Source organism: Triturus cristatus, chromosome 4_1, assembly GCF_964204655.1.
Source record: "Triturus cristatus chromosome 4_1, aTriCri1.1, whole genome shotgun sequence".
Classification (NCBI taxonomy): Eukaryota; Metazoa; Chordata; class Amphibia; order Caudata; family Salamandridae; genus Triturus; species Triturus cristatus.
The window spans coordinates 1,143,435,569-1,143,461,246 of NC_140585.1; the positions used below are offsets into that span (position 1 = coordinate 1,143,435,569).

General features: G+C 45.6%; 1 protein-coding gene across 1 annotated transcript in view; it reads right to left on the bottom strand.

The window, feature by feature from the left end:
- Positions 1 to 283: 283 nt before the first annotated feature.
- CHCHD5 (coiled-coil-helix-coiled-coil-helix domain containing 5) overlaps positions 284 to 25,678 on the bottom strand; it is a 44,833-nt gene continuing 19,438 nt past the window's right edge. Inside the window, exons 3-4 of the mRNA XM_085654253.1 lie at positions 20,786 to 20,941; positions 284 to 899 (exon numbers count right to left, since the gene is read on the bottom strand). Coding sequence (XP_085510379.1) covers positions 20,791 to 20,941 — 151 coding nt within the window. The 3' untranslated portion in view covers positions 284 to 899; positions 20,786 to 20,790. The remainder of the gene's footprint in view (positions 900 to 20,785; positions 20,942 to 25,678) is intronic.

Here is a 25,678-nt window from a genome sequence, read left to right on the forward strand (position 1 = left end):
TAGCAATGGATAGCTCGTGGGTAAATAAACTGATGAAATTTCTTGAATAGTGACTGGCAGCCCGCGGTAACGGCACCTTATGGCTTTTCCTCTATAGCAATCATTAACCCAGGGTTAAACCACCATGTAGAATTCCTCATGTGAATATAGGCAGTTCACGGTTACATCATTCTATAGGCTTCCCCTTGTGGCCTATTAAGATTCCATGGTTACACCATCACCGTAAGAAATTGCCCGTGTAGCCATCAGTAGCCTATAGTTACCATGTAATAGTTACAAATACTTGAGAATAATTTTATTTATTTAGCTGCTAAAAGAGCACACCTCATTTAATTGCCAGAAATGTCTTCTTTCTCTCATATCTGCATTTTTGATTTGCTCTCAGAGTTCAAACACAGGTGTTCATTAAACCACAGCATCAGTCGCTGGATCGGTCGACGAGAGAGTCGGAGTCCTGCTGGCTGTGAAGTGAACAATTCTTACAGAGACAGTCCTCCTCTGGACTGGCCAAAAGTACAATGTTGGCACATAACGATTAAACCCAGAGTGCCTTTCCGCGCCCGCCAGTGGCAGCACACGATGACAGAGCGTTACCGGTCTGATGGTTAGATCTGTTGTGAGGTACGGGCGCCGGAACTGGATAAAACAAGCGGGAACGCACGAGTCTCCTCATGATTTGTGAGTGGGACGGGGACCATTTTTTAAATGCGCTGCTTCAGTCTTAGTGTGTTTCAGACTGCAGCAGCAGTGTGAGGTGACACTGCTCCTTCGCGGAGACAAAGAGGGCACGCTCCCGCTACAAGCAGACATCGCCTCAATCGCAGAGCTGCTCCTTAATTGTTGCTGCCAGAGAATCACTTCGCCAGCTCCGTTCTGCACGTCCAAGGGCACAGCGCCACCTAGCGAGCAAACATAAAACACAACATTTACTGAGGTGGCAGCAACCTTCCACATTTTTTACTGGATAGTAATTCAAACAGTTTTTAACACGACCAGACAGCTGGCGTTTAATCTCTTTCTTAAAGTTTCCGTTTTAAGTCAGTCAAGAGGCACAGACCAAGAGATGAAGTGCTCAGGGTCACACACTGTCGAAACCGGGATTAACAATTTACAAAGTAACAATAAAGCGTAGCCATAAATTACAATAAAAATCTAACAATCGGAAAATGATTGTAAAGTATACCTATACACTGTAGTGTCATGATACGTGCTTTTTCACCTGAGGATACAATGGACATTTCAGTTGTATTTACAACTTTCATTCTTTCTTGGCATATACGTTTATTTTATTTTTCTACAGAGTTCATTAGGAGCCCCTTTAATATCACCTTAGCGCGGAAAGCTACCTGTGTGATGTCACTACAGCAATGCCTACCCCTAGCATGATGTAACTACAGTGAGAACAGCTCCCGGGGCGCAACCCTTCAGTAAGGCCAGCTGCCATGCTTGTATGAACACACGCAAGAAATGGCGGTATTTCACAGCAATGCGGAGGTGTGAAACTACGCGATAAGCGAGGACAGGACACTAAACAACCTCAATCCTAGTCCATAAATATTAGTCCTTGTCAGTCTGAGGGCTCTTCCTTTGCCGCTGCAGTGGGCGACAGATACATTTAGTACATGATGTTGGCAGTTTTATTGCCCAATTTGTTTAGTTTGCGTCTGCTGGGGGCTTCCTATGCGAGCAACCTTTGAGACAGAATAACTTCAAAGATTTTGGGGAAACTGGGGGACGTTTTAGGCTCTGGTGCTGCGTTGGAATGTATTCAGCAATCAGAAAGTAGTAACATCAGTAACAATGATGGTAAAGCTCGTGACTGTGAATTTGAAGAGGAGGAACAGGTTAGGAAAAATCTATATTCGTTTTGGATAATTCTGAATCGCAATGTATTTTAATTTGAAAACAATGGCTTCCGACATTAGTTCCTGTGTGACCAGAGTGTTATTTGAAAAACCGACCTCTCCTGCTGGCAGTAGCAGGGTGTTGGAGTCTCAGGATACTGTAGTCTCCTGACTCTGTTACCTTAATAGAAAAGAGGAATTAGACGTCTTTTAGAGTGTATAAATGTGCTGCAAAGATTTTTTTTAAACTGTTGATATTCAATGGATTTCTGACACTAGCAGTATTAGTGCTTAGCGACCCTCTGCCGCCTGAAAAGATTTACTTAAAATCAAGTTTGCGACACCCTAGCCTGGAGGTAGAGAATAAGGCAAGAATATACTTGTGTCTGTTGTGCTCTCTGAGCTGTACTGTCTGTGATGATGATGTAAATTATGACAGATGTGGCTCTGACAATGATAACATCGATGGCCAAGAGTCTCTACTGTGGAGTCCGGATGCCACAAAATGGTGGAAACTATCTCTAAGAAAGCGATTTCACGCAATTTTCTTGAAGGTATTCCTGATGCTAATAAATATCCTATGTTTGACCATCATTTTGTCAACTTCCTAATTTTTGCGGGGGGCTTTTCTTGCGCATGTGACAGAGTTTATTAAATAATTCGAATTACTAACTGTGTGCTTCATGTCTTGGATTGCCAAGCTTCTGGAATGGCCTGTGCTAGGCTTTTACCTTAGAGATGGGGCAAACTAACAAAGAGAAAACAGTCTTTCCCCCAAATTGATGCTGTTTGTTCCCATTTAGTACTCTCTCTTTCTTTGTCTACTTCCTTTGCTCCCATTCCCTCTCCTCTGAATCTCTCCCCTTGCCTGCTACACCGCCTAGCCCCCTGCTCTTTTGTGCCCTGTGACTAAGCACTCCTTCTCCCCTTGTTGGGGAAAGATCCAATATTTATACTCTGGAGTCTCAGCGAACCCGCTGAGAGAGTCCACAGCGCCAAGGGAGACACTCACAGTTGAAGTATGGTATGGCACCCCTTGCCAAAGCACTCCCTCTCCCCTTTTTGGGGAAGGATCCAGTATGTAGGCCTTGGAGTCTCAGAGACCGCTCTGAGAGAGTCTACTGCGTATAGGGAACCTCTCGCAACAGAGATGGGAAAATGATACCACTTCCCCTGGGACCATAGTTTACCGGACTTTGGACGCAGCTTTTACTCGTCTACCGGTTTGTGTCCCGTCACCCTTCCCTCCTCTTTCTATGCTGTGTCTCTCACCCTCCCCTCCTCTTTCCCTCCTCCATTCTTTGACTACTTCCCCTGCTCCTACCCCCTCCCCTGAATCTCTCCCCTTGCCTGCTTTTTCCCTTACGTATATGTCCTTCTTGTTTGTCTCGACCTTACATGTAACTATGTAGCCATGCTCTAATAACTGTGTAACCTTTGTAACGATGTAACCTGCAACTATGGTCTGATACTCATGTAAAGCGCTCTGATACCTCCGGGTCTAGCCAGCGCTATATAAAACCTTTAAAAAAATTAAAATTAAAAAAATAGACAGCAACTTCCTATGGATAAATATGTTTTATCTAAACTCAAAGCAGAATGCCCAACACCTATCTTTCTGAATAATGCGGCAGCCACACCCGTCTTAGATTACAAAATAGTTACTTATTTAACTAGATGTGGTCAAAAGGGCATTGATACAGCCTAAGTATCCTGTCAGGATAAGCTCTTAGATGCGACGGGTTCTCTTATAGTTGTTACAAGAGATTGCTAAGCAACTGAAAGAAACAGGAGACTTTTGTTCCAGAGGTTTAGCTTAATTTGGCTCAAAGAACTTTTTGCTTCCTAGGGAATGCTAATATGGTCACAACTCATATCTCAAGCTTATGTTGTTTACCGAATTGGCAAAGCACAGACTATCACCCCTACAAGGGTATCTTTGCAATCAATTAAATTACAATTCAAATCAACTTTATTTGGTAAAATTGATATACACCATAAAAGTAAATTACAAACAAATTTGATAAAACAGTACAAAAAAGTCCTAGAGTGGAAATAAAATTAGAGTGCGGATAAAGCAGAGTCTCCGTGTACAATGCAGATGACAACATCAAATTAGAAAACCTGCCTGTGGCGTCTGAGAGAAAGATCGAACCACAGGGCCAAGGAGGTCACGTGTGATGTGTTGTATCACATTCCATGAAAGTCCTAAAAATACATGCAATATAGTGTATCACGGCAATAATATATAAGTGTCTGGGGTGCAAAGAGAGCAAAGCTGAAGTAAATCTAAAACAAAAGTGCACAAGGGCTCGTCACAATGTAGGAGACTATCCGAGTAATTTCCTTGCCTTAAGCGCCATCTTTAGAAAGATATGTACAGTAAAGATGCTCTCTGAACTCAGGGATTGTAGAAAGTGGAACGGTTCTGTTCCATAACCCAGAGAGTACTTGATTAATAGCGGATTTAAGGCCAAAGACCTATAATAGGAATTAAAAGCACAAAAAAACATGACATGTAAAGTGCTCTGTGCTGACTTCTGATCGCATGGGCAAGGCAAGAGTTTACGCGATCAGTCACTGCACTGAGAAAAAGTAACCAGTCTATAAAATAGGTTAAGGCGAAACATCGTACAACAGGAATGTTTGGAAGTTCCAGAGTGGGTTAAGCGGCATATAACAGCCAACAGAGAAGATACAGACACCTCTGTCCATCTCACTGCCTCCCAGTATGTGTAATATAGATCCCTAAGTATTTTTTTGGGCTTAGTGGGCAAGGAGCGTGAAGGGTCTTTGAACAAATCTCATCTACTTTGGACCGCCGCCATGTCCCGGATGCCCATCAACCAGGGAATTTCTAGGGACAGCGAGAGGGACAGACAATCCTCAATTAGCATTCTGTATAAGGAGAGTGCCTCATTGACGCAGACCCTTTACTGTAACAGCACTGGACATGTTCTTAAGATGTCATCAAGGTATGTAAGCCCCAACTCTCTGTGGCTGATGAAAGCGGTAGTGCCAGTAGGTGAAGTGTGAATTTGTTTTCTGTGGCCTGTGGGGGCAAAACCGCATGTGTTCCCTAGACTCCCGCTCCGCAAGTTGCCAGACTGACACATTTTGCACTGTCGATTGCCAGCATTTGGGCAAGCAATATTTTGCCTAATTTAGTGGCAAAGGAGAAAACAGCATTGGTGCTCTTTGCTAGCGGGCTGTTTCTGTTTTCTAGCTGTGGTTGCCAGGAATCCCTACAATTAAAAGTTACCCCTAGATAATTAAAATTTGCCTCATGTTTCACCGGAGTAGCCTAAAGCCTAAAGACTGGTTCTGACCCATCCTATAGCCACAGGGCATTACAGAGGATTTGGTGGTGTTAATTCTCATATTAAGCCCCTCCATAAAGGATGCAAAGTATCCAAAAGAAGCTGCAGCGCTATGGGTGTGCGGCCCATGATGGCAGCATCGTCACCATGCAATAGGGCTGGTATAGGTCGCTTTCTGATCTGGACCATGTCCCCGCTTCTTAATAATAACTCCCTGTCCAAGTGATTGAAATAGAGGGGGGAAAAAAAGGTGCGAGGATACAGCCTTGTCTGATGCCCATCCGCACCCCGAACGTCTTGGAGAACACCCCCCGCAGTTCAAACCTTACTGAAGCACTTGAGTCACAATAGATTTCCCTAATGGTATTAATAACATGTCTGTCAATGACCAGGCCTTCCATAATGCCCCACAGTCTAGAGTGGGGCATGCGGTTGAAGGCACTGGACAGATCAATGAAGATCAAGGGGTGTGCACTATGCTTTGCAATTGCATACTTACCCAGAAAAAGGCAAATGTCAGGGGATTGATCTTCCGTCCCAATCCCCCTCCTGAACCAATACTGGATATTCAAGAGAGCGCCGCTTTCCTCCGCCAAGGCCTCCAAGCAGGAGAGTAAGATACGACCTAGCACTATGACAGTAGAGTCAAGGAGGGAGATTGTGCAGTCACAATGAGGATCCCCTCGATTGCCTTTCTTAAAGATTGGAACGATAAGTGAGTTGGAGCAAGAGGGAATCTTGGTGGAGGAACTCGCTGCTCTAAAGACATAGGCTACCAAGGGGGACCACAGGTATAAATTGCTCTTGAATTGGTCCAGAAGGACCCCATCTGGACTGGGGACTTTCCCACTAGGTTTGGCTTTAATAGCCACAATCACCTCTTCCAGTGAGGGTCAATACTTTAGGAGGAAACACTCCTCTGCTACAGCAGAGGAGTCTGTTGTTATCTAAGTCGCCGATAGCAGAGTAAACCCCCAAAATAGGTGGGTCATTCGTGGCCAGATATGGCAGAATCAATCAAAAGTTCGTCATTATCTTTAAAGAATGGTTGATTTATAAATGGTCCAGAAGGCCTTCTGACCATTTCTAAGGCATGCTTCCTGGAGCTCTTCCCAGGCTTTAAGTCTGAGGGTGTTTTTCCTTGCTATCGCCCTTTTGTAGGCCTTCCTATAGCAGACGACTTAAGGAGCAGATCTAGGCTGCTTGTTGAGGGAGGCCATTAACTCTCTATGGGACTTAAAGCATGCAGTGTCAAACCAACCCCTTTTCTTATCTGGGCCCACGCAAACCACCCTTCTGAAAGCCTCTGACAATGCTTCTGAGAGGGTAATGAATGCATTCTTAATACTAGCATAATCAACCTTAGCATCACGACAGACCTCAAAGAGGGAGCTAGTGCCCTTTACCAATCGGGATGTAAAGGTTTCAACGTGGACAAATTCCCACTTAATGCCAGTGCCCTTTCTCTTGTGTACGGAGATACCAGGAATTCTCCTAATAGAGCAGACTGTCTCCTGCCTGCTACTAATATCTACAACAAGGCTTTGGGGAGGATGGTCGCTCAAGGCAAGATTATATACGAGCTGTTTCCTCGCTATTGCACCGGAATTGGCAGATAATAGAATGAATTTAATTCCAGGCCCTTACAAACAAAGTTCAAAGGGAAGAGGTCATTCATAGCACTATGTACGTTCGCAAAACACATGTTGAATTTCATCATCAGGTAATTAATGTTACTGCTGAGTGCATCATGGGAGAAATGATGTAAAGAGTTCTCTCTGCGCAGACCGTTAGGCCACAAACGTTTTTACACACAGGGGGGCATAGATGGGCATTGAAATCGCCTCTCCAAATCAAGCCAAACTCTCTGCCACCTCTGGAGTTAAGGGAGTCTAAGTCATAGTCTAGTTTCGACAAAATACGGCCTCTGTCTGGTGTTGGAATATTGTTATAAAAGTTAGCGATACCCATGTGGGAGCCAGATGCAAATTCCAGGCCCAATAAATGATAAAATGGTGTGCCTCCTACATGGAAGAAGGGTTTAGCATTAACCAAGTTTGAGACATAAACCACCAGGCCCCCTTTTCGAAGACCGGATGAAGATGGGATGGCTGAGGTGTGGAACATTTTGAACCCAATTATGGGAGCAGGCGACACCGCCCATGTTTCTTGAAGGCATAAAACCATGAGGGAGCTTAAGAAGTCTGACTACATGTGGTCCCTATTTTTCCCTTATATTCCAGCCACATTCCAGAACAAAAAAGAAAACCTTGGAATATTGCCGATTTTATTGGATCAATCGAGTGATACTGCGCCTCCATCTGACATCATGGTTGGGGCCGTGTAGGCCAACTACCTTTTGATGTTAATAGGTCTAGCTAGGGCTTAAAGGGGTGAAGGGGGCCAAGTGCCATGCAAAATTGCTTGTGGTGCTGTTCCAGTTGGTTGAAGACATGGACTTAGCAATGCTGTGCTTATCGCCTGAAATGCTAGGCCAGTCGTGTTGTCTAATGGAATGCTCCGGTCGCCTTTGCCCATATTTGCTGAGCTCACAATGTTGCCGTCTGTCAGGAAATAAAAGCAACGATCAAAGGCGGTCTCCAAAAACGATCAATTGCCCTCCTGGTGGTCTGTAGCGTGAACCTGAGCTGAGACAGTTGGCATTGTGTGAGTGTGCTTGGGTGGCAGGAACGCCATGCTCATCACCTAAAGAAACAACGCAATAGCCAGCTGGAGAGGAGGGAGCAAGCTGAGAACTCCTAACCTCATAATCGGAGTTTGGTTTATTCGAGATTAAATAATCTGCAATCCTGAAGTGTTTAGATGGTGGAGAACATGAATGAGACATGGAGGTGTACAGCGAACCAGATGGGGATGGTACTGGTAATAAGGTGATATTGCCTGACAGGCCCTGGGTGGAGGTGAACATATCTCTCTTGGCTGACTTTTTGGCAGCTTTTTTCTGTCTCCCCCTTCTTACAGACAGTTGGGTGGCCTGCCCCCGAGTTTTCCCAGAGAGCATTGTTGTTTAATCAATCTGGTTAGTCTGGTACACATAGTCAGGACCTAAGGCAGGAAGGAGGTATCTGCTGTCTAATGAGGTTAGATAAGATAGGCCCTGCCATAGATGACGAATGCCCCAATTCCTTTTCCCAGCACACCTTCACCCCCCCATGATATAGCACAACCAGTAGGGAGGGAAAGGGGAGGGGCACGAGCACACTACTCAAGTACACATAAGATTGCACAAGAGGGTGCCGTAGGATGAAAATAACGGGATGTTGGGGCGCGGGAGGACAGACGCAAACAGATAGTGGGGTAGGAGCACGCACGTGTGACAGCACCCCCTCCTTGGTATAGAAGGTAATAGTCCTTAGGTCTAGCCACTTGCCACTGCCTGCCACCTGGTGCTCAACTGCTCTCTCTCATACACCCTGTCGGGCCAGGTCGAAGAGGAGCGTCACATCTAGACAGGGGGACCTGGCCAAGGCTTGCAGCTTCAACGCCACAACACCTCACCTCCTTGTCCGATTACCGGTCTGCAAATCCGCTGAAGAGCTGGCCGCAAAGAGGAGTTGTGGGGGTGGCTGATCCTGCCCCCATACTCTCAAGCTCCAGGGCTCCGGCGGCTGTGCTGATTACGGTAACGGTTTTGTGGCTCTTCCTCTGCCTGTCCTCCCTGTCCCCTATTATGACTATATAAAGCACCACAGAGGTTCCCACAGAGCGGGACACGTTTTGGATACCACTTCTGTTCTTTCCTGGACTTGAAGGGCCAGCCAGCTACAGGACAACAAGGAGTTATGCAATCAAACCTTCGGGATATACATGGAAGCATACCACTTCAAGATAGCAGAACAAAGAAAAACCGCACCAACTCAATTAAGGTTGATAGCCATGTCTAAATGATTTTGGGGAAGAGATAAGACGTCAAACTTTTCCTAAATCTCAGGAGAGCGGATTATTTCCTAAAATGTTCAGGCGGATGACTATCTCTTCGATGCAGCAATTGAACTCAGCCTCACAAAGACATGGTGGGCTCGTGAAATTGCTAAAAGTGATTTACCCCTGCATCTCAGACAGCATGTTGGGTAAAACCACTCAAAATATCCCTTAAGGGGTGCCGCTCGAAGGTGCTGCTGGTGTGAAACTCACTCTTTCCTTGGCTTACGGACACAGAGGACGCTTTCCTGCCACAGCGGGATAAACTGCACTAATTGGAGTTGTGTACCCTCCCGGGACTGCGAGGACCAGGTAGCCCGGCGTCAATCCACCCGCCCCACCTGAATCCTCTTCCCGGCTCCTCCCTGCAAGCCTACTTCACACCTCGCGGCCGCCGCTTCGCGGGTGCCGCTCGAAGGCGCTGCTGGTGTGAAACTCACTCTTTCCTTGGCTTACGGACACAGAGGACGCTTTCCTGCCACAGCGGGATAAACTGCACTGATTGGAGTTGTGTACCCTCCCGGGACTGCGAGGACCAGGTAGCCCGGCGTCAATCCACCCGCCCCACCTGAATCCTCTTCCCGGCTCCTCCTTCCCTGCACATTGGTATATAACGTGGCCTATCCCTGAACGCGCTAGCGGAACGCGCGCGGATCGCAACCCGGAGCGAAGACCGGGCAAAGAGCGGGCCCTCTAAGGCCCTCCGAGGCCGATCGAGGCTGAGCTGGGCCTGGTCTCTGTGACTTTGGGTTTCAGGGGTATAATATTATTATTATTGTAATGGCCATGAGTGGGAACGAATTACCTGGGGACACGTTGAGGGGCGTGGTAAATGGCCCCCTAGACAGTTATTTTAAGAAGAAGATCCAAATGGTTTACGATCAAGGTGATACTTTAGCCGAGCGTAGATCTGAACGACGACGCTCAATTGAGAATATGAAACGTAGGGCCCCAGGGGATCCTATTCCTCAGGTTCCCGCAGACGTTTGCGACAGTTGTGATATTAGTGATGCCCTCCTTTCCCAAGAGGATGTCCCGCTATTATTACGTGAGTGTTCCCCTACAAATAACGCTTCCAGTGTTCATGTTATTAGTGATTCCCTTCCTTTAAATCCTAAGGCCTCTAATACACGACTTCCAGGCCGGGGGTTACAAAACGGGAAAAAGGCTAAGATCCAGGCCAAGGGGAAAATTTATGGTCCTCCTCCTAGGAAAATAAGGCGTAGGGAGGGGGTGGCCCCAATTAACCCTAGGATCCATCATTCGGAGTTTGGCCAACATACAAGGACTCGAAATGGAATTGTTACAGGGCCAGCTATAGGGCCAGATTGTAGGCCAATTCCGGCCACTTGTACCTTCTCTGGGGGCCCGGATATAGCCGTAATTAATCCGGAGCCCATTCAGCCCGCGGAGCCCATTCAGCCCGCTGTTAATTCTCCGCAGGCGCCTGCTATTGCTACTGCTATTCTAACTAAATTAGGGAATATGTTTAGTACTCTCATATTGCCCATTACTGACAATCTGAGGAGGCTGGAGCACAGGCTTGAGAATATTGAATCCACACTGAGAAATTTGACTACAGTAGAAAAGGTGCAAACGAATGGTACTAGTCTCCAGGCCCCAGTACCTACTACTAATAATAATATTCTCCAAGAAACTCCGGATTTTAGTAGTAATGTACCACAGGTCGGGGATTATACAGCTCCTGACTGTGTTAGAATGGGCCCCCGGACGTCCTTGGAACACCCAACCAGTAAGCTTGTTACAGCCAATGGGAAGGAGATTAGTATAGCACCTCTAGGGATTACACGTCAGGAGCAGGGAAGCTCCATGCAGGATGGGGGTTATAGGATCCATGGTCCACAGGTTGATTTACCCCCAGAAGCTGTGCCCTTGGTGGTGGTTTTGACAGGGGTCCCGGTATTGGCTGATAATAAGAGAGAAGACTTTTACCAGTTGAAAAACAAAATTATACACTGGTTAAGAACACATAGACCTATAAACAGGAATATTAATGGAGAGATATTATACGCCAGACGTCTCCCTTGGCTTGGTGGTACAAGTAAGGATGTTGAAGGAGACATAGTCCTGATTAACTTTAGAGATCCAGAAGCGGTTGATTTTATATTGAATTGGCCTCTAGGTAATGGTAACAGCCAAATTAGTCCTCGAGCCCTGACCTATTTTTATCCTAGGTCCTTGGTGTTTCCCCTAACCCATGCCGGGAAAAACTATAGAGACTATCCAGTCATCCCCACAGCACTACATGCTACGAACCTGCGATTCGACCAACAAGGTTGGAATACGATACCTTTTAGAGGCCCCAGGTACAACAAGCAGAGAGTGGACCATAGGAGGCCGTTCATGCCCCTAGAGCTAGGGAATAGGTTTGATGTTTTTTCCAGCATGGATGATTGCCATTGAAGATTACAGCATAGGAAGGGTAAACGGGATAGCCAAAGTGTAGGCAGATTAGAGGGGGACGCTATTGTGATACCTAACGAAGCTGATGAACCCCAAACTAGCGATGGGGTATCTCTGCTCCCGGAAATTGGAGCTGCTGATGGATTTTTTGTTACCACCCACCTTTTATCTGTGGGAGGTAGTACTAATGATAATGATAAACAGCTCCTAAACCAGGTAGAGCATCTTGAAACAACCATTTTAGGGGTAGCGGTTGGAGAAAATAGAGTTATTTCAGCTCCGCTCACTAGTGGTAAAGACGTAATTCACCTGTTGTCTTGGAACATAGCAGGGTTGGAATAAAAATTGGCTCTCCTGGATTGGAACAACTTTATTGAAAAATTCGATATATGTATGTTCCAAGAAACTTGGAGTTTAACACCAGTATATAAAACTGGTTATGCTACCTTTTGTGTACCCGCTTCCAGTAATGGAAAGGGTAGACCCTCTGGGGGCTTGCACACTTGGATAAAAATAGATCTAAACTGGAACATCTCAGTTCATGATTCGGAGTGTAGGGACATTCAACACCTTTCATTTCCAGGCCAGGTGAAGGGAAGTAAGGTGGAGCTATTTAATATTTATGCTAGAGGGACCCAGGGAGTTAAAACGCCTTGCACCTTTACGATTCTAGAACAGGCACTAGCTAATTGTTCCCCAAATTCCAAAAAAATTGTGGGAGGGGATTTTAATTGTACATTCGAACCCTTAAGTGAGGATGACCCCCTGGGTATAGAGGAGGATGACGCAAGTTGGTCTATCCCCGCACTGGCACTACCCCCGATTAAAAAGTGGTCCGCTAGAGCATAACAGATTAGCGCTCTTACTGTGGATTATTACTTAAAAGCAGTGAACGGTAGATCTCCTTCTGATCGGAATGGGGCAATGACGTTCAACAGACTCAATAGCCCATCCAGAATTGATTATATTTTATTGGACGTCACCATGTGGTGTGATCTAGTTGATATGGAGGTGGTTCCCTCGCAGGATAGTGACCACAACCCTTTATGTTTGTCGTTAAGGTGGAGAAATTTAATAGGCGGCCTAAACACAGCCCCACCGAAGACAACAAAGGAGGTAACTCCTTATGACGGTAACCGAAGATTGAAATGGGACAAGGTTGCCTCTCACCCAGACAAACTGGTAAAGATTAAGGCACACATTGATGTGTTGACTAGTGAGTTGGAAGCCCTAGCCATGGGGATAGGGGCTGTTCAGGATTCACCCTTCCCTCGGGTATATAATAACACCATTGAAGAAGTTGGTAAACTATTTTTAACTAAGAGCAATAAAACTAAAGCTCCTAAACCCAGCAACCCCTGGTACACTACTAAGTGTCGGGCCAAAAGACGTGAGCTAGCTGCCGCCCTCCGTAAAAAGAATCAACCGCTAGTTAAAATAGTTAGGAGGGAGTATGCCCACGAACTAGCGTGGGCTAAAAAAGAGTGGGAGGAACAGCATTGGCAGGACCTCAAAAATGCATCTAAAATGAAAAATGGCTCACTGTTCTGGGACTTGATCAATAAGGCCAGAAATTATAATAGGCCCCTGCTGGCTAATCATATTACTAGCCAACAATGGTATTCCCATTTTTCAAAAATATACGGTGGTCAAGATGCACCCGAATTCTTATTTCGGGATCCAGCCAATCGGGCCCCCCTTGTAGCCACGATCGAGAATCCATTTGTCCCCTCTGAGATAGTAGTGGCCATAGGACACCTAACCCCGAAGAAGGCAGCGGGCCAAGATGGTATTCCGGGGGACCTTCTTATGATTGAACCCTCAGCTTGGGCCACACTCATCGCATTAATAATGAACCTAATAGCCAAGGGACATCCTGTCCCAGACTCATGGAAGGGGGCTGAAGTGATCACAGTCTATAAAAAGGGCGACAGGGATGACCCTGCCAACTACAGACCAATTAGCCTGATAGACGTGATTCAGAAAGTGGTTGGCAGGGTCATCATTTTGCGAGTAGGTGCATGGATGGAGGAGGAGCAGGTCCTCTCTCACTTCCAGGCCGGGTTCCGGAAAAAAGTGGGTACAATGGACCAGGTCTTCCGCTTTTTTGCGATCTATTGGAAAACGGTGTTAATTAACCAGGGTAGTCTCTACCTGGCGTTTATAGATCTCAGGACGTTCGACCTGGTCCCCCGAGCTAGGCTATGGGAAGTTTTGGAGGAGATGGGCTTGCCGGGTTATCTTCTGGATCTTATAGTCAAGCTCCAATGAAGAAAATTATGCAAGAATCAGATGGGGTACCCAAGGCCAATTGACCGAGAGGGTTCCCGTGAGGAGGGGAGTCCGCCAGGGATGTGTCATGGCGCCGACCCTATTTTCCCTATTTGTGAATGGTGTGGTGAACCACCCGAGGGACGAGGCGGCGGATGCGCCATCCCTGGCCGGGGAAAAAATACCAACTCTCCTCTTCGCGGACGACACCATTCTGATTTCAAAAACCCCGGCAGGTCTTCAAAAGCTACTACATCGCTTTAGTGATTTTTGTAATGATAGGGGCCTTACAATTAATACCTCGAAAACGAAACTAATGGCCCTTTCCCCGTCCAGAAGATTTCGGAATAATTTTTCGCTTAATGGGGAGTCTCTGGATATGGTGGAGTCCTTCGATTACTTGGGTGTCAGGGTGAATAGTCGGATGCGTTGGAATGACCATCTGGCTAAAATGTTATTAAATTTCAAAAGAGTTGCTGGGGTGGTAATACGTGAGCATAGGGAGTCAGTGAGTAAACCCGTGGCCCCGGCCCTAGCTATCTATGAAGGCCAAATTTTGCCAAGTGCTCTGTACGGCTCTGAACTATGGGGGTTCGAGAATCTCCAGGATTTAATTACCTCAGAAAACAAGTTCTTGAGAGATCTGGTTGCCTTACCAGCTTCTACCCCATTGACACCATTACGTATAGATATGGGCAGGCGCCCCCTTAAGGAAATAGTGCGCCTTCGCCCTCTACTTTTTTGGGTACGGCTGAGAAGGACTGAGGAGCTCAAGAGCTATGCTGCTGCATTGGATGAACTTATCTTGTTGGATAAAGGCAACAGGATTAAGTGGTTGAGTAACCTACGGCAGCTGGTGGGACTTATAGGCCTAAGTGATTTATGGAAGAGTCAATCCCCGCCACCCAAATTAGTCATCAAGAAGCTTTATTGGGAGTGGGTCCAGCTGGAGAGCTTGCGTAGAGGTGCTGTGGGTTCTCTCACCGAGCAGTTTCTAGAAATAAAGGGGTCATGCCAATTTGAACTACTCCTCGATTACATCGAGAAACCACTGGACAGATCATTATACTTAAAAGTTAGGTATGGAACCCTCCCTGTAAATGCCTTTACCTTCGGGTGGAATGCACAAGGTAGTTTATCAAAGGGGTGCCCGTGCTGTGCAGCCCCTATTGAATCTGTGGCGCATTTTATGTTTGCTTGCCCGGCTTACAGAGTATCTAGAAGGATATGGCTAAAACCTTTATGCAGGGGCCTGGGCCTTCGATGTCACGCAATGGCCCTGCGAGTTCTCTGTACCGATACATCCTCCTCATCAATGGTGTGTGGAGTCGCCAAATTTATCGGAAGTGCTTGGGTGATCCGTATGAGGAGACTAAAGCTCGCACTCACCTTGCAGGCCGGGACGTCACAATGAAGGAATGGCTCATGGGCTAGGTTGGTGGCCCCTGTTATTTATTTAGTAGGGGAAATGAGTAGTTATGCTGACAAACGCAGAGTAAAACTGATGAATTTTAACTTGTATTTTCTGTACTGAGAATTTTTATGTGACTTTTGTTGTACAAATTTTATTGATGATTTATATTGTATTTTGTAGCATGTATATTACTTTTATGATGAAATTTTTTATCGAATAAAGTATCACTGACTGACTGGCATTTTGTCTTTTAGAATACATGGGTTTATGTGCCAAATATAAAGACTTTAGACACAATGTCAAACTGGCCGCATAGTTTTGTATCAATTCCAGGCTGTGGAATAGATAGTCTGGTAGATCTAGATAAATTGTGCTGCAATTATCTAACCTAGTGGCAATGAACGTATTGAGAATTTGCACGTTATAAGGAAAACCAACGAGGCCTAATAGCCTCTTTAGTGTTCACAATTGGAACAAACAGGAGTTCACCAGAGACTTAATTTGCTCTATAATGACAGATTGGAGTCTGGTTTGAATCCTAGGTTCTTGACCCATAGTACTGGCAACAGCTTAAGACCAAGAGAATAGGCAAAAATGGCAGATTCCAAAAATAAGCGCATTTAAGAGGACAAAGAAACTCTGTTTTATTATTTAATTTCAAATGATCGCCATGCATCCATTTTTCCACCTGGACCAACTAGATAATTGCCATAATATTTAGGTCCTTTGAGCTTCTTAAAAAGATTTGCTATCAGCTCTCCTAAAGAGTCCACGTAAAGATCAAATAACAAAGGGAACAGCATTGATCCCTGATGGACTGCACAACATTCTGGCCGAGTTGATGAAAACCCTCCCATATTCAATCACACCAAACCTATATGTTACAAAATCAAGAAATAATGAATCTATCCCCATACCAGACCTTGGACACCAACTCTCCTTAGATAGTCTAGGTGGATCCGCAGACTCAGGGTGACGAAGGCCACAGATAGGTCCAACAGGACCAGGGCTTCTAGCAAGTGATCATCTCTACACTGTCGCAAATAATCCAATGTTGCAATGCCTGCCTCCATACTGATGCTTGGTCTGAAATCCACCTGGAAATGATGCTATATATCATTTGAGTCCACATAGGCATTTAACTGCAGGAAGACTGATCTTGTCAAAAGCTTAGCAAAAAAAAAAAAAAAAGTAAAACGGAGATGGGACGATAATTTGATAAATCTTCAGAATCTACTAATGGTTTCTTTAGTCGAGGCTTCACAACAGTATATTTAGAATTTTTCGGTACTATTTCTGTTTGCAAAGAAACGTTAATAATCTTCCTGGAACCTGAAATTCAGTTTGCAGTTGCTCCTTAAACATCTTTGACACTGCTGTGATATGTGTGACAAGCCCAAGTATGCAGTTAGAGATGCGTCAAATGCCCTTAAGGTTGCCAGTACGCAGGAAAGAGATGGCCTTTGTCCAAAGGTTCTCTTTTTCCCTCCCCTTAATTTGCTGCATTTCCTTCCGAAATGCTTTCCTAAGTTGTTTGATCAGGCTCTCCCTCATCTCCCCGCCTGCTCTAAATGCATCACTTATGTTACTATTGAGCAAAACTTTGACCTAAAAAGGTCCATTCTGACCCAGCCCCTTTCAAAGCCTGATGCCGCCCAATCCCTCATGGAGGAAATAAGGGTTTCAAAAGCCTTTACTGTGTGGTGTAAAGGTGCATTGGGTTGCTCCGTAAGTAACCCCCTCAGACCATTTATAACACGCCGTTTTAATTTAGATGACCACAAAAGTCTAGGCATCTTTTTACAATGCAGGGGCCAGCTATTGGGCCACGTCTCTCTGGTCTTAGTCCCCATAGATAGCGTGAGGACAAGGGGTTTATGGTCACTACCCTCGAGGTCACCTACAAAAAGATCCTTCACCATACCAAAATGATCAGAAGATATTATCACATAATCGATCAGGGATGTCAGCCTCCCATTATCAAACGACGGCTGATCTCCAGGACAACTACCATTCCTTATGGACGTATTTCAGCTATTAAGTAGGATCCCCAATTGCCTGCCCTTCTCTGACTCCCCAAGACATGACAGGGAACATTCAATGCCAAATCTTTATCCCTTTAAATGAAGTCCCTCGTCTGCCTAGGTGGACATTTTTCATTAAAATCCCCCATCACAAGGATGAGAACACAGGGAAACAGCCCTTGGGTCTGACCCAACAACAATGCAAATTCCAGGGATAAAATATTTTAATCACATTTCGGGGAGAAATATTTGTTAATGAGAATCAGATAGGGGGATCCCATACAGTCCCCTTTACTCCGATCAGGACATCACTTTATATCCCCCCCTACCGGTCTTAAAAGAGGGAAGCCCCGATACAGATACAACAGTACAGTTTGGAGAATCACTGGATAGAACAGAATGGCTGCTATCACCACTTTGTTGATCTTGATGACCTGCAAGAGTGACTCCAGGTTCCTTTTCATGCCAGCTATGTTCCAAGACAGAAGACTTACCCCATTATCATCAGGATCTCTGAAAGAGGGATTTCGAGAACTCTGTTTTTGCATTGATGGTCCCCGCAATCTAGTTCCAAGCATACTCCTGCCTTCCAGATAACCCCACCCGGTTAGTGAAGATTTGTCTACCCTCATCCGTTTTCACCACTAGGATCTTCTCAAGGCCAACTTCCCCTGGCCTCCCACAATCAGGGCCGGGGGACCATTATTAGAAGGGGTGCCTCTTGGTGGCCATTAACTGAAATTGAGGAAAGCCTGCGGTGGGGTAGGAGAAGCATGGATATCAAAGCATGATCGCCTAAGCTCATCCAAAAATTTCAAAACTTCTTCCGCCACCACCCTGGAGTGAAAGTAAACCCATACAAACAGCCAAGCTGCTGATAACTTCCAGGGTTTAGGCTGTAACTCAGAGAGCTGTCCTAGCTGAGGGATTGAGTACAGTTGAGATAAAATACAAAATCAATTGAGCAATCTTTCTGACTCAGAGTCAGCAAAAATATCTACAGATTGGAGGACCTAGACGCCATCATCGGTAGAACTGGCGGCGGATTTTAACTTCCACCAAGTGTCTCTTCCAGACTGACTTTACCACTCCAACTCTGCCGAAGTGAAACTCCTCCACACAGGAAGCCATGGGTATATCATGATCAGCCTGAGTGGGTCTTAGTATCACCCTAATGTCCGAATCCCATACTAGACTGGCATTGAGGCAGCACCATAGGTTGCTCGATCCTGGGGATAGTGGCAGATTCAAGTGGCACCACGGTATCAGAGTATATGCCCACATGTTAAAATGTAATCTTTCTTGTTCTTTTCTTAGATATTCTCAGCACATTCCTTTCAATCTTCGTTTTGTTGCTCTTTTGTTCATTATAACTTAACCCTCTTGCATGTATGCTGCAGGTCTAACTCATGGGTTGTGCCTTCAGGGATGGACCTCATAGCTTTATTAAAAATTGAGAAAACTTTGCTGGGTTCTCCTGGGGCCTAAACAGGGCCAGAGGGGACAGCCTCAATATGAATGCCCTCATAGGCAGGAAGCCCATCCACAATACTAATGTTTTCCTAGAACAGATTAGATGCCAGAATATTTTCAAGACTCTGCAGGGATCTCGAGATGTAAACATAATCCTCGGAGATGCTCACTGGGGAATTCAACAATAAATCAGGAGAAACAGACAGATTAACATGATCTGATGTTGTAGAGCTGGGAGTGCTCGAACACAAAGCCTTTGATTATTTCGGTTGCTTTGGCGTTTTGGACACTGAAAAGTAATGGTGATTATTAGGATTTTCCAATTGGCCTAACTCATATTTATTCATCCTGATGAGATGTTAATCTAGTAATTATTCCACACTTGGCCAGATTCCAATGCATTCTCCCTTAAAATATCATCCATAAAGTTGACTATCTTATTTTGTTGGTCTACTTTAAAAGTGTATCAGGACCTTAGCTATTTTATAAGCACTATTCACCTTCAAAAAGTTTAAAAAAATATATGTTTCAGTTAATTAACCATGTTTTCCTTGTCGCCGAAATTATGGTTTATGACGCTTAGAGGAATTTGAACTTAAAATGGTTTATTTAAGAAAGTCCTACCCTAAATTGTTGTGTTCTTTTCACAAATCTTTTGTCCATTTTCGTCTTCAACCTCAGCCAGATGGGTATAATGGATGCCTTTGGCGGGGTGGACACTGAAACTTCTGGTGCCCATTCAGCCAGAGGGACTAAGGCTTCTAGAGCTGTTTGGGACAGGGCAAGTTTTGAAGACCTTCTTAGATTGGTTGAGGGGTTTAAAGTCTCTACATTCAGAACATTTTATTAAAAGCTGGTGGCTAATCCTTCTTTGTGAGAAGTAAATGTGCTTTACACAAGCATAATAGGGCCTCTGGTCTCGCCATAAAATGCAGATTTTCCCAGCTGTTTTGCAGGGAAAAGCCCTTATTTTACTAAAGAGACAGATGCCAATGTTATACCGCCACGGTCTTTATTACAACCAAGATTCATTTTTCTGTCCCTTAACTTCTTACTTCTTTTCTATAAGTAATTTCGAGAACTTTGTATGGATGATGAGCAAAATGATATTGTTTCTTTTTGGATTTCTTCTCTGGATGGTCTTTTCTTCATGAATTTTGAGTTGAAGTGGCAGCCGACACAATTACGAGGTGGTGAGGCAAGTGGAGGGAGCGCGGGAGGAGGACGCAAAAAACACTTACCGTAACCTGCCGGCCGTCCCCAGCCTCGCATCGTGCCTTGTGGACTTCTTTGTCCCAGCAGGCACTGGGGCAACGTCACAGACTCCCATCCAATCGCCTGCGCTGCTCTCCTGCTAGTAGGCAGAGCGGGGATTGGCCTGAGAGGGCTGATGAGATGCTCCGCTAAGGGTCAGGGAGTCTGTGAGGTTTCTCCAGCCTGGCTGCTCAATGCAGCCGGGTTGGAGAAACCCAAGTGCGCATGTGTGTTTGGCCAACCTGAGACGACCCGCAAAACACACATTTGCACTTAGAAGTGCACATAGCACTCTTCCTCCCCCCTCCCATGCTCTGCCCCTCCCTGCACAACCTGGCTCAGAGTTGGCAAGTGAAAAATAAAACAAAAGTAAAGTATCATTTAATTTTCACTTGCTGGCTCTGAGCCAGTGAGGCGACGCTTCTCTGCCATTGCAGAGGAGCCGCCCCTGTTGAGTTGGCCTGGATCAAGAAAAGAAGCCTCAGGTTGACATTGACTAATACTTAAGGATTAGGATTGTGGCTGATTGGTTTATTCTCTCTCATCCTGCAGTTTCACAGCATGGGATTGCTGGGAAATGTTGTTTTACCTTTCCATTCCTTTGTTTTTGTGGCTACTGTAAATACATCTGAAAGCTAAGAAAGCCAATATTCCCTACTGTGTCTTACATAAAATGAGGACTTCCAACCGTTAACCACCTACGAAAATCTCCTTTATGTGCATTTGGGGTAGTTTATGAATGTACATTGGGCCTTGTCATGGAGCGGCTCCAGGAACAATATGACATCAACATAGGCACAATAGGTTTTGCAACTCTACCTTCTTTAAGTCACCACCTTCACACTCTCTGCACATGTTAGGAATTTAGTGACGTGTTCAGCGCAGTTGACGGCTGATGACTGATTCTGCTTCAGGCACTGCTCGAACGCCACAAAGGGCTCTGCACACTCCTGCCGGATCCGCTGAATAATAGGGCTGAGGGAGTACAAACAAGAAGCAACGTGAGCGTTACACACGGCTACTTGGCACGCAACACAAGTCTCTTGAATACAGGGTCCAATGTACTATTTCCATGTGCAAACCAGCACTGTGCAATTTGCACACCAACGGCTTCCCTAATGGAAATATAATTTGTGGTGTGACCTAGGTCGCACATTTCAAATTGTACATTTGCAGGGAATCTCAAGATGACCTGCCAAATAAATATTAATTTGACAGGTCACTAATTGTGAGGCCCTCAGTTTGACGGCAAATGTAAAGATGAAGGCTTTCAAGGGACCACAGACCAACACCTCTGCATTTTCCAAAGTGGGAAACATATGTTTAAAGTAGCCCTTGACCATTAAAGCATTTTATTTTTCAAAATGGGAACCATCTGGGACGACATCGAGGGGATCAGACTATGCTCCTCTTGAGTACTACCTGTCCCTCCCAAGTCCTCTGACACAATTCAGTAAGGAGAAGGTACCCCCTGGGGACAGCCTCTCCTTTGCAAATCAGACACCCCCTCCTTTTGAGATATTGGTATCTGAGCAATGGTTTACAACAACAGCGGTCATAAATCATTGACACATTATTTTCTGAATCGCACATAGATAGGAGAGGGATACCCCTTTCATGCCTCCTCCTGTTTAAGATTGTGACAGAGGCGCACAAGCTCTTTTTACGAGTTAGAAATACTTTTTAGACTCAGGCATTTGCAGTCTCAAATGGTGTTATTCAGAGAATGGCAGGATTTGCAACCGTAAAATACCTTTGTACATTAGGATCTTAATTCATTAAAAATCTTTTTTCACAAAATCAGCTGAAATTTACAACTCGTGCCTCCCACAACACCACTGGTAAGTCAGACAGACATAAATGTTGTCACTTTTTTAAAGCATCCATTCTTTTTGGTACAAAAAAAGAAAAAGAATTTGCAGTTGATAAAATAAAATCATGGCATATGATCACAAACGCCTTTCCGCTAGACCTCCTCCATCATGCAGTACGTTAGTATTCACCCCATAAGCATGTCACAATTCAGTTTTAGTTATTTTTTTACCTAAATACTTGAAAGGATTTGCATGCAAAATAATTAATTAATATTTAAAAAATTGTTTATACAAAACACATTTCACATTTACTTTAGAAGAGTGCATATTTTAAAAAATGTAGTAGTTTGATAATGAAGCGGAAGGATTTTGCAAAAGGTCTGATATGCCCCGAAGTTCCTCTTTCACTGTCCTCTCTATGGCCCTCTCCCAAAACTCAATACATGGTACCGACTTTGCGTACTATGAATGGCTTCACTTAGGTAACATCATACCGGCTTTGAGAGTTCTCCTACAACCGCACTGATGGGAATACAATGGTCCTCTTCTCCATCCAAACTCCCACCACAAACTTAAACTTGTTTTGCATGATGCATCTTAGGGTAACACTCTATTTCCCAATGCTCAATTTGGAAAACCACATTGAGCAAGATTCTCTAAAGCTTCTCAAAAGCTTCCCGTTCTTCCTAAACTCTCCAATGTCTCAACATGGGCTAAAAAACTATGGCTTCAGTTTGATAGTCACAAGTTTGGCTTCAATCATATCATCTATTGTGTCTGGCTTGACCCAGCTAATCACATTCAACTTTGTCCACCAGGTTTGTCCAACAAAGGTGCAGGAGGGAAAGGTAGGGCCCAGTTTTCAGGAAATCCCCAAACGTTGATTTTTCATACAATTAATATAAATGAAATGAGCCACATAAGCAGTAGTTATTGTGGAGATCTGGAGGGGACCAGGCATCCAGCATAGTGTGCAATAGACACGGATAGATCTAGACCCTCATCAGCAGGTGCATCCTGAATGAGCTTGACTATTGGGCTGACACATTACTCACCATGCAGCCCACAAGAAAGCCCTTAATTACAACACTTGTAGCAAATTCAACCTTTAATATAACCTTCAAATCTTCCTTCCCCCAACAAGCGTAGTGGGTCTGGGCACAAACTAGAGCCATCTTCAAATTCCACTATTTGGTGTTCAACCCAGTCAATCAATCTCCACTTTTACAATCCAAACATCCATCTTCACTCAATGCGTGATGCCCCTCCTTCAAACGTCGAGGTTTGTGCTGACCTGGAATGCCCAACTACTGGTGCAGAGATCCACATCATCTCTGTCCTCCTATGCCAGAAACATCCACAACACAATCAGATCTTTTTAATGGCATTCCTCATTCTCAAAGAAGGCTGTCATTCAGCATGCTAGTTTAATAATCCATGCGGAGGTTGCACTAATAATGTACTGTCTCGTGAACTCAACTCTTTCCCCGGCTGTAACAGTTTCTGAATCATCATCTTAATACTTTCATGTGTACTGTTACCCCATCTTGTAAGACATTTTGTCCACATGATAAATAAATATGTGCAACACGTTTCAGTGGACTTCACCAAAAATGTCTCTGCATCCGAATAGTAAGCACCAAAGTCAATCGTAATCACAGATCATGTTGTCCTTTCAGTGAACAATTGTCTGACAGCTCCTGAGGCGGAAAGCAGGGAGACACTTCGCTGTATTTGAGCACCAATATTTTTTAAAAACTGCTTTTAACTTGTGTTATTTCTCACCTTTTCTTGAGCACTTGTCCCCCCTCATTCATCACCAAAGCCTCACCGCGCAGCCGATCTGAACGCTGCCGCGGCGCTTTGGGGAATTAGACAGCCGCCATTACAGGGTAGCGAGGCCACGCCCACCTCCAGAGGCCACGCCCACTTCCCTTCCTCGCTATACAAGTCGCGCCGCTCCTCTGCACGCATTAGCCTGACAGCTCCTGAGGCGGAAAGCCGGGAGACACTTCGCCGTATTTGAGCACCAATATTTTATAAAAACTGCTTTTAACTTGTGTTATTTCTCACCTTTTCTTTAGCACTTGTCCCCCCTCCTTCATCACCAAAGCCTCACCGCGCAGCCGATCTGAACGCTGCCGCGGCGCTTTGGGGAATTAGATAGCCGCCATTACAGGGTAGCGAGGCCACGCCCACCTCCAGAGGCCACGCCCTCCACCCTTCATAATGTGCCTCACCCGGACGCGCAGCGGACGCGCCGTCAGCGCGCCAAAGGTAAGCCCGTCTGTGCCCGTCCGGGCCCAGCCGGCCCTAGGCCCTGACTCTATGCCCAAATCCATCAAGGATCATCTCAGCTACACCCAAGAAAACCTCCTCTCACTCAACCCCATGAAAAACGCAAACTGCAACTATACCCACAAAGGAGGGAAACCCTTTACCAACTGCGATCTCTGCAACCCAGCCCACATCACGGTAGGACGCCACGGCTTGCAACTTGGCCTCCTGAACTGTAGGTCCCTTCCGAAACACTCCCTAGAGTTAAACCTCCTTATACAGGATCTCACAATTGACATTCTGTTCCTTACGGAAACTTGGCTCACCCCCAACGCAGAATCCGATATCGTCAATGCCCTCCCTCAAGGCTTTCTAATCCACTCTCAGAACAGACCTCGGCAGAGGAGGTGGCCTGGCAATAATATATAGGGAGCACTTTGTTTGCAGAGCGAACAACGGCACTATCGAAGACTGCGAGAGCTGCCATTTCGCCTTTCAAATCTCACCCACAGTCTCCCTCTCCGGGCTACTCATATATCGCCCACCGGGAGCCCCTCCCAAGTTCTCTAGCGCCCTCGTTGAAACTGTTACCTCTATGGCTACGTCATCCCCTAACTTCATAATCTTGGGAGACCTCGATCTCCACTTCCTAGACCCCAAGGACCTGACAGCCTCCGACCTCCTCCTCTATCTCACCTCTTACGACCTAAGACTAGTGAACTTAGAGGCTACTCATGACAAAGGTCACCTCCTCGACCCCATTTTTACCAATATCAACGACCTCAAAACCGCTCTCCCCCTCCCACTGCCGTGGACAGACCACTTCTTGGTCCCCATCACTTGGCATCCCAACGTCCCGCCACCCCAACCCCCCAAAATCCGGGTCACGGATAGACGATGGTCCAAACTCTCGCCTGAAGAATGGGCCAACAGACACATGCAGTCTCTTCCCCCCCCAGCTCTAGATCCAGCAACCGCAGATGCGCAATTCAATTCCTGGCTCACCCTCCCACTCGATTCTTTCCTCCATAAAATAAGCATCCTGAAACGAGCCAAAAGAGTCAACCCCGCCCCATGGTACACCCTTGAACTCAAACTGCTACGAAAAGAATGTAAAAAGATAGAGCGCGCCTGGAGGAAAGACGGATCCATATCCAGAAAAGACGCTTTCCGATCCTCCATGAGAACATATAAAACCGCCCTACGCAACACCAAAAGCAAATTCTTTGATGAAAGAATAAAAAAGTCCTCTAGCTCTGCTAGAGAAACCTTTATCATCATGAAAGAACTGCTCAAAGTCCCTGACCCTCCCCCAGTTCCTAACACCTCCGAGGACAAATGCCACAAGCTGGCAAAATACTTCGACGAAAAAATCCACAAGATCCTCGCTACACTGCCCCAAGTTAACCCCAGAGTAGACGCAAACGGTCTACCCAAGCCTGTATCAGACTCCATTCCGCAGCCGGGAGAACTAGACACTCGCCTAGATACACTCGGCCCGGTAACGGAAGAAGAGGTCCTTACAACGCTTGCCACAATTAAAAGTGGTACTCCCAGCGACCCGGTGCCCATTCGCATCCTCAAAAAAGTGGCATCCACAATCTCCCTCCCCCTAGCTGAC